At 54.0% G+C, this 12811-nt stretch overlaps 5 protein-coding genes across 5 annotated transcripts; 4 read left to right on the top strand and 1 right to left on the bottom strand.

Annotated features, from left to right (window-relative positions):
• Positions 1-34: 34 nt before the first annotated feature.
• On the top strand, positions 35-2232 carry KRP23_6404 (DnaJ-like protein subfamily C member 13; the record flags this gene model as incomplete). The annotated part of the gene is made up of 4 exons (XM_067891592.1): positions 35-256; positions 331-1785; positions 1853-2101; positions 2173-2232. The coding sequence occupies 4 exons, from the start codon at positions 35-37 to the stop codon at positions 2230-2232; spliced, it is 1986 nt and encodes a 661-aa protein (XP_067745933.1).
• A 1638-nt stretch (positions 2233-3870) lies between these two features.
• On the bottom strand, positions 3871-7427 carry KRP23_6403 (Zinc finger CCCH domain-containing protein 3; the record flags this gene model as incomplete). The annotated part of the gene is made up of 9 exons (XM_067891591.1): positions 3871-4516; positions 4592-4815; positions 4905-5506; positions 5936-6158; positions 6309-6433; positions 6497-6606; positions 6695-6842; positions 6908-7079; positions 7146-7427. 9 exons carry the CDS (start codon positions 7425-7427, stop codon positions 3871-3873), a joined length of 2532 nt encoding a protein of 843 aa, XP_067745932.1.
• Positions 7428-7578: 151 nt separating this feature from the next.
• On the top strand, positions 7579-8914 carry KRP23_6402 (Syntaxin-31; the record flags this gene model as incomplete). The annotated part of the gene is made up of 5 exons (XM_067891590.1): positions 7579-7962; positions 8024-8273; positions 8354-8553; positions 8635-8720; positions 8782-8914. 5 exons carry the CDS (start codon positions 7579-7581, stop codon positions 8912-8914), a joined length of 1053 nt encoding a protein of 350 aa, XP_067745931.1.
• A 168-nt stretch (positions 8915-9082) lies between these two features.
• KRP23_6401 (Equilibrative nucleoside transporter 4) lies at positions 9083-10573 on the top strand (the record flags this gene model as incomplete). Its single annotated transcript, XM_067891589.1, has 1 exon — positions 9083-10573. One exon carries the CDS (start codon positions 9083-9085, stop codon positions 10571-10573), a length of 1491 nt encoding a protein of 496 aa, XP_067745930.1.
• Positions 10574-10782: 209 nt separating this feature from the next.
• Positions 10783-12720, top strand: KRP23_6400 (uncharacterized protein; the record flags this gene model as incomplete). Its single annotated transcript, XM_067891587.1, has 4 exons — positions 10783-11763; positions 11832-12251; positions 12335-12520; positions 12589-12720. 4 exons carry the CDS (start codon positions 10783-10785, stop codon positions 12718-12720), a joined length of 1719 nt encoding a protein of 572 aa, XP_067745929.1.
• Positions 12721-12811: the final 91 nt, after the last annotated feature.

The raw sequence follows: 12811 nt of genomic DNA, 5'->3' as shown, positions 1-12811 counted from the left end.
ACTCGCCAGTCGCGAGTGAAACTCCCTACGCTCAATGGCGGCGTCCCCAGTGAACGATTTGTCTATGTCCGGCAGCGGCGGCACGGTCATCGCGCAGTATCTCGCGACCAAAGTGGCTTGGTGGGCCGCATACCCGCGCATCCTGATTGTCACGGCCTCGACGCTGAGCACGTACAACCCGGAGACGTTCCAGTGCACCAACCAGTGGGAAATCGCCGATATCGAGACCGTCGAGGTCTCCGACACGCAAAACCAGGTACAACAAACAAGTTTGCCACAACACTTTGCAGAGATCGACTACTTAACCTTTCGTTGCATTGATTTGTGCAGTTCGTGCTGCGGCTCGAGAAGTCTGGCTTTCGGTCGTCCAAGTTGAAGTTCGCGTGCTCTGCTCGCGGCCACTTGCTGTCGCTGCTGGCTCGGCTGCGTCGACAGGCTCAGGGGAAGGCGCTCTTGTATCGCCTCGTCAACGCGCGACGACTGCATTTCCGCTGCATCGAGCAGTTCGCCAACGCGTCGCACAAGTTGCTGTTTCTGCAAGTGACAGTGTCCAGCGTCGTCTTTCTGGACGAATGCGGTCGGCGAGTGCAAATTTTACCCTTCTTGTACTTGCAAAAAGTGGCTTTTTCAGCTGCGCACGATGACGGGATGGTGCTGTCCACGGCATTCCACGACCGGTTCTTCCTGTGTGGGGAGAGACACGAATGCCTGAGCGAGATCGTGTCAGCGGCAAATGAAGCGGGCGTAAAGATGTACAAGACGTCGAGTTCCATCACGGCGTTGCAGCTTCGGCTGCAGAATACGCAGGTGCTGGATCGTCCTTCGGTCATTCGGTTCGACGTCAAGAAGGCGAGAAATACGTCGGGGAATGACGACGTAGCATCCGGAAGTGAGGGCAGTGATGATGTCAAGAAGGCGTTCAAGAAAATTCAGCTGATTCTGCAAGGTGACGCCATTGTGGAGATGCATCGCTCGATGCGCACAGTCATTGCGCGTCCTTACAGCGCGTTGTTGGCGATCGTGCGCCCGGATTGGGACCCGAGGACGCTTGTGCTGGAGTTTAAGCAAGAAGATACCTTGGTTCTTGATGTGGACGGCCGAGATCAGCTTGTGACGCTGCTGCTGTTGGTGTGTCGAGAAGCGGGGCAGCACAACGTCGTGTTGATTTCCTCTGGGCTCAATTATTGCCGATTCTACCATCCTCATGCAGCAGACACTGCTGCAAAGGACGCCAACATTGCAGGCGCGTCGATGGAAACTTTTCTGCTGAGAAGAATCACGCAAACGAGCGTTCGCCCGGAAGATGTTAGCGGTGGAAGAGGCCGAAGCAGCAGTGTGTGGTCACCACGCAGACGACGCAGAGGAAGCGTTTCGGCACCTAGAGCGTCTCAAGGAAATAATGACATGCTTCGGTCTGCTGGGTCTGACTCAAGTGGCCGTGGCGGATGGTTCCAGCGACGCATCAACAAGGACAAGCGCACAGCAGAGCCTCTCTACGAAACTCGCAACTCTATCGACTCGGGGTTGTCCATGAACGAGAGTGTGAGCATCACGATTGCGATGGAGGAGCTCAACGCGAACCTTCCACTTGACGAACTCACCCGCAGCGGCCCAGGGCAAGTTGAAGTCGTGAATAGAGCCATGGAGCTCGTTTTCGAGCATCTCGTGACACTAGTAGCAGCTCTGCGACGATACGGGGATACTACAAGCTCGGAGCTTATTACTTCGCTGCAGGCACTTGTGCGTTTGTATCACCATCCAGATGCATGCTTCACAGACGACATGGTGCGACTTCTTGCTGGAAGCTTCTTGCGTATGGAGTGTTTTACTAACGTGATGCTTGATGCAACAGATCCCCCGAGTATTTGACGCCGTGCATGAGCTTATTCTTCAGCAAGACGTGCTCACTTGCTATTGGTGCCTCAGACTGCTGCAATGCTTTTTGGGTGTCCGTACGCCGAACACTGCTGCGGACTCGAACGCAGTGGGCGACCAACGAGCCAAGATGATCCAGCATTTTGTACACAACGGGACACTTCAGCACGCCATTGTTGACCTTATACCGGCCTCCTTTGCCGCATCGACCAGTTCATCTTTCACGGTACATTCCTCCACTATCGGAACAGCCTTCTGGATGGCTGATCCGGAGGCTGTGCGGAGCCCACCTTCTAGTCTTTCATCATCATCCCAGTCATCGATTCTGTGCACAAAGGAGGCCCGGGTGCAGAATGAAATCAACGTCGTATTTTACGATACACTGCTCACTCTGCACCACTTACTGGTGTACTTGCGAAGTACTGCGAAGATCCAGCGAGCTATGCGCGACAGGCAAAATTACATTGCAGCAAGCAATCACCAAATTCACCAAAAACACTCGGACACCTACAGTGACGTACCGGCCGAGAAGCAAACGGAGGCACTTGCAGATAAGCTGCTGGAGAAATACCGATTCCTAATGGACTCAATCGTGGATGTCCGTCTTGTTCGCATGGCTGAAACATCGGTGGCGCTCGTAAAATTTGTTCTGAACCACTTTGCGACGAAGACTAGCGCTAGTCAACTTCGGCTATCGCCAAGTGATAACCAGCTATCGCATACCTGCGACGGAGACTTTTATGATACTCGAAAGCGATGGCTGGGTGAACTTGGCTCGTTCCTTGATGATTATCGCGCCGTCGCTGAAAGTAGAGCGGAGACCCAGTCACTACTATTTGGCTCAGAGAGAACAATTGAGCTTCCCTTCAATGCTCTGAGCTGTGCAACCGGAAGTGATTACACGAATGCAGCAATGGAGAGGTTGCTAAATCCCGGCAACACCAATCGTATCGGAACGATGATGTCGAACGGGTCCATGAGACTTGAATACCTTAATCCAAGCGAACCACCGAGTTCAATCCGTGAAGAGGAAGCCGACGTGACGCCATTGATACAGGATCGTTACATGTACAAGAAATCATCAGAGCCCCAGCAAAAGCGATTGGAACCTTGTAAGAAGAAACCACAGGAGAAAAAAGTCTTCAAGAATCCCTTGGAGCAGTCAACCAGACATAACGCTCCCGACAGTCTCGCCCCAGGCGACAGCAGCCAAGTGTATCAGCCATCACTCCAACCATCAGTCGAGCGCTTAGTCGGCAGAACGAGTCCTGAATCCACACGCTCAATCCGCAGCGACGTCGGAGCAAATCTTTTCAAACATGATGACGAAGATGATCCTGTCGGCCCCCTTCTACATAGTGACCACGTGTCTGCAGCAGCACGATCTCCACGAGCCATACGGAAGGCATTCCAGGCGTCAGTTGGAGCGCGTCGAACCGCAAACGAATGTGATGCCTGCATTGGGTGCAACGATGTGTGCACTAATGAGCGATGCTTCTTCTGTGCGGAGAAAGAATATCAGCTGAAAGTAGCTTTCGCCGGGTCTTCCGTTGCTACTGGGCCCACAGTGCGTCAAGCTTCCTGGCAACATCGCACACCGTCGTCTGTTGAAAGCTCTTTTAACGTCGAACGTGAATACTCTTCGTGCGAGATGCGACGGCACCAAAGCCAGCGTTCATGCTGGATTCGGGTAGATGACAGTGTCTTCGACGTGACGGATTTGCTGGGTGTGCATCCGGGAGGAGCTCAAGTACTTCTTGAGGCTGCACAGCATGGAGGAGATTGTGGCCCAATTTTGAAGACACACCCACCAGCGGCACGGGAAATGTTGATGCAGTATCGCCTTGGCCGGTACTACGAGTGCAACAAGTCTTGAGTTTCACCAATATATGATTTCGATCGAGGTCCACCACGTTGTTCGCGTCCACTATGCCAGAAACAATAATGCATCATAATGTTGAGCTTGCAGGCTTGCCTCGTACAGCTTCAGTGGGGTCATTTGCTTGTCTTGAGCTTCTGCAGTGATCGCAGGGTTGTCTTTGCCATGATGGATGTCAGTTGCGCAGCAATCGCTTCGAGGATCTCCAGGTGCCCAGCACATTGCTGTGGGTACTTCGAGATGAGCGTAAACACGACGGTGGCAAATTTCAGAGAACCTCGAAGCTGCTCGCCTTCAGGGCGCTCCAAAACGGCCTCGCAAGCTCCAACAAACCTTTCCACGGTCAATGGTGACAACACTGGTTTTGTGTTGAGGATGTTCTGAAATACCAGCAGAGCCGACTCGTTTGAGAGCAAATGCGGCCTCGCGTTGCTTTCTTCACCGACAGACACTATGGTGAGGCTTTTCTGGATAAATCCATCGAGTTGATCCGCGGGGACGGTATCGGGGCTACGCAGGATACGTGTTATTGCTTCTGCTTGTGCTGGGCCAAAACATTCTCCAGGGTCAGCATTACCAGCAACGAGTAATGGTAGCAACAGTGAGTCAACAAGCGCGACAGTGTAGCTGGATCCGAAGCGCAGCGCCGTCTGCAGTAGTATACGTGAAATCACTGAGTCTGCAGCACGGATCTTGGGCAGCACGCTAGTTTCGAGGAAGATTGCTGCATATCGGGAACTCCAGTTGGAGTCTATCAGTGCACTGCCAAGCAAAACGGTCAATAGTGTTCGCTGTTAGCACACAACACTAGCTACAAAACTTTCATAGACTGCAAACCTGGTGATCTGGTGAAGTGCTTCATCGCTGGTAGAATGCATACGCAGCATTTGGCATAGGTATTGAAAACTCCGCTCGTTGGCTGCATATGTGGTGTGAATGTCGTTCACAACTTCAGCAAGAATGCTAAACGCTCGCGTAGCAACATCGCTCATTGCTGCTGTAGCGTCTGCACGAGAAAGCAGGGCTAGCTGCTTCGCCAGCGTCGACGCACGATCTTCCATCTACATAGCAACAACAACAAAAGTAAGTCTCCTCTGGCCAGGACTAGGTACAGCAGCGTAGCAAATTCAGATGGACGCCTTCCACAAACCTGTTTGGAGAGCGGTGGTCGCTCCTGCGGCATTGCAGAAGTAGGTGCTGCCTCGCCTCTTGAATCCTGTTCGGTGTCATTCACCTCGTCCGCTCTCGACCGCTTGCTCAACAATGAAGAAGTCACCTGAATACTCCTACTACCAGTGCCACTTGACGAGAGCGTCTTATGCAGCCCCGTCGCAACAAATTCGTCGACCTCGACCTGCGATGGGAACTTCACCCGACTCAGCGTCAATCGCCGCATCCGACGTTGGAACGCAGCGTCTACCGTGTCCGCTCCAGTCGCCTCGATCTCCTTTTGCTCTCCAGTCAGCATCATCCTCGCAAGTGACACACACACGGCATCGCTCTCACGGCCTCGCGGCTGCGCAGCCACCCGAAGAAAAGCCCGCGCCAAATCTACAGCGGCGTCTTCACTCGGAGACGCACCACTCGCCAGCGCGCTCCAAATCTCGCGCTGCACCCGCAGTGACAACTGCTCCAAGCGGATACCAAACACCGCAGTGCTTGGCACTTCTCTGCCGCTGTCAGCATCTTCATTGCCTAACAGGACGGAGGCGCTGAGCTTCCCCAGGACATCGGGGGCCTGTTGCCGATGATCTGCTCACGGCAAGCACAAGCATTGGGTGAGGAACGGCGGCCCACACAGTCGCTACAGTAGTACGCGCCTTGCAAGAACTCGCGTACGCCGGTGGCGCCTTTGATCTGTGCCGCGAACACCAGGAACTGCGTCCGGTCCATCCTGTCCACCAATCGACCAATTGTTGATGAAAAGGTTTCTTATTCGGTAAGGTTACCTATTGTGGTTCATCTAACCTAAAAATGTCCACATGGACACATGCAGTACAACTCACTTCGGTGTCCGACGAAGCCCATCGAAAAGCGACGGAAAGCCTGTGCTGTGCTTGGAGGCGAAGCGGATGTTTGGCCGGATCGACAGCTCGGAATTGTCGTTCGTTGGGCTTCCGCTACTCGACGTTTGGCCGGATGAGGCTGGCGACGAAGCTGAACACGGAGAGCGTAACGTACCTGAAGCGTTTGTCGTAGTATCCTTCCCTGAAGCGCTGGCCGCTGACTTGCGATTGATGAGAGGGAGCTCATGTCTGAGCGGACATGCGCCTCCCTTGGGACAGTATCCCCCGGTAAATGGCTCGCAAAGCGCTGCCGTCGCGCTCACCTTCACGTGGCGATACCTGCAGTTTTCCCGCGTGCAAGCTCCGCGAAGAAACATTTTGCAGTCCGGAACTTTGTTCTGCAGATTTGATGCGAGAAACATACACACCACAACAAGTTATGCACAGCACCGAAAGTCAGCAACACAAGCCATCGCAAGTCTCGACGCTGAAGCGAGCAGGGGGCTTCAGCGCGAGCGAGTAAAGCAAGGGTCAGTCGTTCTCTCCACCTCGTCATGTTGGTGTGACAGCAAGCACTTGGGGTCGTTGCACTCGTTCTTCAAGAATTTCCGACACATCGCCACTCGCCGACTGTCGTGAATGAACCTGCACGCATCCTTGTTCTTGCAGAAACCTATTGCAAGTATTCGCGGGTCAGACAGCGACTGCAAGCGCCAAACTGCAGTTAAATACTTGCCGAAGCGGTTGTAAAACGAACAATACACCGTGCGGACTTTTGCCGCCTTTTTTGCCGCATGAAGGCGTTTGCTTCGTGCACGCTGAATCGTGGCTTTTGCTCGAAAAAGTCTAACAACGCACACAAGCAGCTCGATGGGTCAGGCACAACCAACACAAACCTATACGGCAGGTAACAACACCAATCGTCAACACTCACGCGGCGCGAGCAGCTCCGCTCTTGGTCACCAAGCTCCTTGAGCCTGGTCGGTAGGTAACAGCCGTCTTGCGTTCCTCCGTCAAGCAGCGCTTCAGCACTTTCCCACCGTTGGCCACAACATACTTGACCCCACCTATATGGACGGAATCTACTCCCAGCACAATCGTCAGTTGAAAAGCGAAACCTCAACAAGTGCCTACAGTTGCTACTCACTGCTGTTCGAATGGGACACTGGCATCGACACGGCCGCTGGTGACGCAGCAGCTGCCACCGTGGGCTTCTGCACTCCCGCCCGAACGAGGCTGAAACCGCCGTTGACTTTCGAATACTCGCCGTCTGGCAGCCTTAGCATCTGAAGCTGCCTGCTCTTTGCCGCCACCTTCACCTGCTCCAGCCATAACCCAATTTCATCACTCTCGTATCAACAACTTAGTCTCTGCCAGCCACTCACCGGTCGCTTCCACGTCTTGTGCTTCCCCACCGCAGCCTCAAGCGTCGACTTCGCCGTCGCCGCTTCTTCTCGTCTCCACACTTTATTAGCACTAGCGTGACTCCGATTTGCGGGCGATGGGAAGCGAGTCCACGAGCGATTCGCATTCACTGGCGGCCGTGCGTACGCTCTCGATTGCGCGTATCCCGCAGTTGCAGGCGCCGCACCGCTGCCTCCTTGGCGCTTGGCCTCCAGCAGGTTCTTCATGGCCTGAATCTTGGCGCGCAGTGTCGCCTCCTCCATCTTCTTCGCTGATTCTCAACTGCCAGTTTGAATTACTGCTCGCATACTTGAACCAAGTTAGCCAAAAAGTACAGTGATAAGATATAGTAAGTACGATACTGCTATTGTCGACGTGGCCCCAGTATAGCCGAGCAGCTACGTTGGCGTCGCCATGGACCGCACGAGCGACTTCGTGGGTATCACGGTGCTGTTCGACACAGGCCGCGCACGGCCGCAGACGCACCGGCCGCTGTCGAGGGACGCGCGTCTGGCGCAGCAGATCTCGGACCACCTGCGGCAGCAGGAGCTATGTCTGCGCGAGCTGCAGGAGCTAGTGGGAAAGAAGAGCATCCTCGGTGACGATCCAAGCGCGCACATCGCGACGCTTACGGACGTGCTGAAGAAGGAGCTGGGCGCCGTGGAGCGCAACATCCAGACGTTCCAGCAGACCGTGAACGCGCAGAGAGGCCGCCACCAGCAGCACCACCAGGCGCACTTCGCCATCGTCTGCTCGTCGCTCAAGTCGCGCTGCGCCAAGAGCGTCAAGGCCTTCCATGTGAGTGTTGAAGCTGTGCGTTGAGTGACAGAGGTCGGTACTGATGTGGTGCAACTTGTAGCAAGCGCTTCAACAGCACACGGCTGCGATCCGGGAACGCAGTTCCAGACGCAGCAAGTTTTCGCACGGAGGCGGCAACCCCATGGTGCATATCAACGCACCGCTCTTCGCACGCACAGGATCGGGCGTGAATGGACACCAGGTACTGCCTACGAACAATGGAGCGGCTGCTACTCCGTTCCGATCTCCTCAGCCTAGACAACCCGCCGCCGGAAGTGGATTTCAGGCTCCGCCTGCACCGATGAAGCCAGGTACGACGCAGAAGATACCACAGCTTGCTTTGCACGTGTCTGACTCCTGTGTGTTGTGCTTTTAATTGTTGGGGTTGCAGGTGCTGCGCCAGCGCAGAGTTTATCTGCACCAGGGGCGGGGCTTCGTCGCCGTGCCAACCTCGGAGCTAGTCCATTTATGCAGCAGCGCACAACACCACCGGGAAGTGGGGTAGGTATGCAACAGCAACAGTATCGCCCTCGCGAAGACGCCCAAACAAGGTATAATAATGCGGCGCAGGTGGAGAGCACTATCGTGGAGGTACGTTGCGGTAGCTGCAGGTGTGTCCGAAGGAAGCGTAAGCTCACAAACGCCTTGAATTTTTCGTTTGCTGTGATGCAGATTACAGGCATGTACACGCGGATGGCGACAATGGTCGCTGAGCAAGGAGAGATCATCTCGCGCATCGATGACGACATGGACATTGCGTACGTAACTGCATAGCGTCTGCTTGGCTTGCATCCTTACTGACGCTGGCTCTCTTACCAGGCAAACAAACGTGGAGGCTGCGCATGGCGAACTGCTGAAGCTGTTCAACATGGTCCAGGGCAACCGGTCTTTAATCCTCAAGATCTTCCTCGTGCTGATCCTCGTCATCTTCCTCTTCGTCGTCGTCTTCTAGTCAAACAAATCGGGGCATTTGGAAAGCAATCAATACAATAGAATCCCGCACTTCAACTTCAGTACTATTGCGACCACCGAAAATCCAAAGATACCCAGCCAATCATCGTACCCTCTATTTTTAGCTCTCTGACGCCCCCGTTGAAGTGTGTAGCCCCATTCTCAAGAAATGGCGCTCAAGCCCAAGAGTCTGACGCTGGACCTGGAGGCGCTGCCCATGACGGAAGACGCGGAGCTGGAGCTGCCTACCGGCAACCTGGACGACCGCGCAGGCTTCTGGGTCACGTACTGCGCCTTCTTCTTCAGCGGGGCGGGCTCCATCGCCATGTGGTCGTGCATCACGTTGTGCTTCACCTTCTTCGACGCCAAGTACCCGGAAGATCGCGTGGGCTTCGTCTTCCCGGTCGTCAACATGTCCACGCTGCTGATTATGAGTCTGTACATGGTCATGGCAGGGCGACAGCTGTGTCTGGACGCGAGGATGCACGGATCCCTGGCCAGCTACACCGCCTTCGTGCTGCTGCTGCCGCTGGCCAACGTGGCGGCGCTGCCACACGATGTGGGCTACCCGTTGACGCTGCTGGCGCTCATGGGGTCGACGGTCTCGTCATCCATCATGCAGTCGAGCATGTACGGACTGGGTGGAGTGTTCGGCCCCGTATTTATTCAAGCTATTGAAGGCGGCAAAGGCTTTGGAGCGATTTTGCTGTTCGCAGTGAGACTCGCGCTGAAGTGGTACTTTGAAGGCGACGATAGCGCTGACCTGCTGCAGAATTACTACGCCAAGTTGTCCATGGGCGTGTTTTTCGGCGTTGCACTGCTGATAGTGGTGACCACGTGGGTGCTCTATTGGGCGTTGCTGCGGACGAGGTTCGCGCAGCCGCTGCTGACGGAGTACGCGCTAGTACAGCACGAGACGCCGCTGACCCCACCGGTGTTGTCGCCTTTGTCCAGCCCGATCAGTCCTTTGCGAAGACCGAATGCGTTCTTCAGTCGCGACGGGATGAATGAACGAAGCCCGCTGTTAGCGAACAATATGAGCGCGCACAATGGAGGCACCCCGAACAACCAGGATGACGATGCGGACGATGAAGAAGACGCGTTTGAGATCGAGGAGGAGCTGGAGGAACATGCTGCTGCCGCCACAGTCGTGAGCGTGCTCCACACAGCGCTGAAACCTTTCTTCTCGCTGTTCTTCTCCTACTTCGTGTGTCTGTCCTGCTTCCCCGGCATCATCTCGATCATCCCATCCGTGACGCTGGGTCTGGGAGACTGGTTCCCGATTGTTCTGGTCGGATGCTACAACCTGGGCGACCTCGTGGGGAAGAACCTGCCCGTGTACGCCATGTACTTCGACGTGTCGACGCTGCATCTCCCGTGGCTATTCCAGCTCTCGTTCCTTCCGTTCTTCATGGCAGCGCTCGTGCACCCCTTTGACGATATTACTACCATCGTAGCGGTGCTCTTGCTGGGGTTCACCACGGGTTATGTGGCCACGTCGAGCATCATCCTGGCACCCAGCATGTGCTCTGAGTACCAGAAAGAGGTAGCTGGTATGGTAGGCGGTCTCAGCTCCATCATCGGGCTGTGTGCTGGCTCCTATAACGGTTTGGCGCTGGAGGCCATCGTTCAGTTCTGGATGGGAGACATTCCCAAGTAGTCACAACCAGCCTTTTAGCTAACAGTAGGGAATAGAATGAAATTGGCATCAAACTCACCTCCACTGTGCTTGTTACAACTACAGTAGATCCTCCTTTTCAACGTACCAGGGCTTTTGTGCCGACCAACGCTGAAAATAGGGGCAGCACTTGGTGGTCTTGCTCCCAATGCGAACAAAGCTCGTAGCGCATGACCTAGGAGCTTGTGCAAATGGAAAACCTTCAGCAGCGCCCACCATCGGCGAACCCAGTCTCTACGTTGGAGAACTTGGACGTGTCTGCGATTGTACCTGAAAGCGTACTCAGCCTCGAGGAGATCCAGTTGTTGAAGCACAAGTTTGCTCTCTGCAACACTGCTGACAACAAGAAGGTCCGAGCTCCGCTGGCACGACTGCCAGCAGCTCGTGCCTGCAAACTCTTTCGAGAGGACTATCCATCGCTCTCGGAGTGGGAAATCCAAGCCGTGTTTAACAAGTACGATGTCGACGGAGATGGTCATTTGTCGCTCATGGAGTACCTGCAGACTCGAGCCTATTACAGAATGCTCCTTGAAGAAAGCACTCAAATGGAATTGCTGCGTATTTTCTCGATCTTGGACACGGATGCCGACGGTCTCCTTCTAGCACACGACGTGCTGCATCGTATCGAGCAAACTGGGCTGCATGGCGTTGGCATACTCAAGCAAGTCATCACGCAGGCAGCTGAAGCCACGAAAGTAGGCGTGAAAAGCCGTCAGTATTATCATCGAGAGGGGGAGATCACTTTTAACCATTTCTCGGCGACAATACAAGATGTGAATCGCAAAATGGAGCAGGGAATCGCAACCAAGACGCTTCGCGTGATAGATTTGCAGCAGGAACAGCAGCACCAACATGTTTTGCGACTACGAAAGCCCACATCTGTTCCCGATAACAAGGCGGAGGTGCTTCGAATAGAGATTGACGTCCTCACCCGCGAAATTCGACGGATGAAGAAGGAGCTCATTACCGATAGCAACAACGCGCTCGGAGAGGCGAGTGAAAGACTCATGGCCACATACGAGAACGAGCAGCACGTCTACGAATGTCTCAACAACTTCATCACGTATTGTAACCTCCGTGATGCCACGCTTTTTCGCTACAATCTGGAGCGGGAAGGGAAAAGAGTCAATATCCTCAACTCGATGCTGCTCGCTCCACCGGACAATATAAAGGTACGATGCTGCTGTTGCTGAAAGTCCATTACTCGTTTGTTGACTCGAATATGCATCGTTTTGCACAGCAATCTGCCGAGTACCGAAGAATGATGGACTTGTCGCTCAGCCAGGGATCATCCAAATCGTCACACCCCACGCTCAATATGCCGTTGTCGAGACCAAACACAGCGAAGTCCATCCACGTATCTCCACAACTTCATACAACAGATGTGATGCTGGAAACATTATTGATGAATCCAACACTTCGAAGGCAATTCGCATACTACGCGATGACAGGCAATGTCACGAATCTAGTCTGGATCACCCGCACCAACTTCATCAAGTTCGTTAAGGATTGCAAACTCGATCTGCTTCCAACCCCAGCCCTTAAGGACGTGGATATCACCAACATATTTGCAGCTGCCACTGGTACGGGGAAGGCGATGGACTTCGCTCAATTGCTGTCGGCCTGCGTCCTGATATTTCAGCGCTCGCATCACTCTTCAGTACGTTCGGATATGATAGTATTTTCATGCTGCACCATTTGCAACCTCGCAGTTAACACTAGAAACGCTATTTGCCGTTTCAGAACTCCTTGTCCGACAGCGAAGTGCAGCATCTGATGGAAATTCACGTGATTCCTCGAGCAAAAGAAATCCGAGTGCAGCAGCTTGCGCCGGACATATCCCAAAACCACGTCGTGAAGCTCCTCAAGGAGCATATATGGCAGCTCAAGCAGATATTTTCGCACTTCGGGATCCAAAGCCTTACCGAGGTGAGTCAGTACGCCTATCAAAAACATTTTTTTAGGTCACACTAAACACTGTATCACGTCTCTCGCAGGTTGACAACAAAGTCCGCCTTGATATGAAGGAGTTTCTCACATTTGCGCGGGCATTCAGTGAGTACTGCACATTTGGTCCTCTACCATTCCGAAACTTCACGTTGATTTGCAATCGTTGTTTCCTTCTATAGATATAATTCGCTCTCCGCCTGACCGTGACGGTGAGCCGTACACTGTTCCAGGTGTTCCCGCAAGCGCGAACATCGCTCCAATAAGCCTCGT

This window comes from Phytophthora ramorum (assembly GCF_020800215.1).
Source record: "Phytophthora ramorum isolate Pr-102 chromosome Unknown Phyram_PR-102_s0005, whole genome shotgun sequence".
Taxonomy (NCBI): domain Eukaryota; phylum Oomycota; class Peronosporomycetes; order Peronosporales; family Peronosporaceae; genus Phytophthora; species Phytophthora ramorum.
Note: the sequence above shows the minus strand (reverse complement) of the source record. Positions and strands in the feature narration are given on the sequence as shown.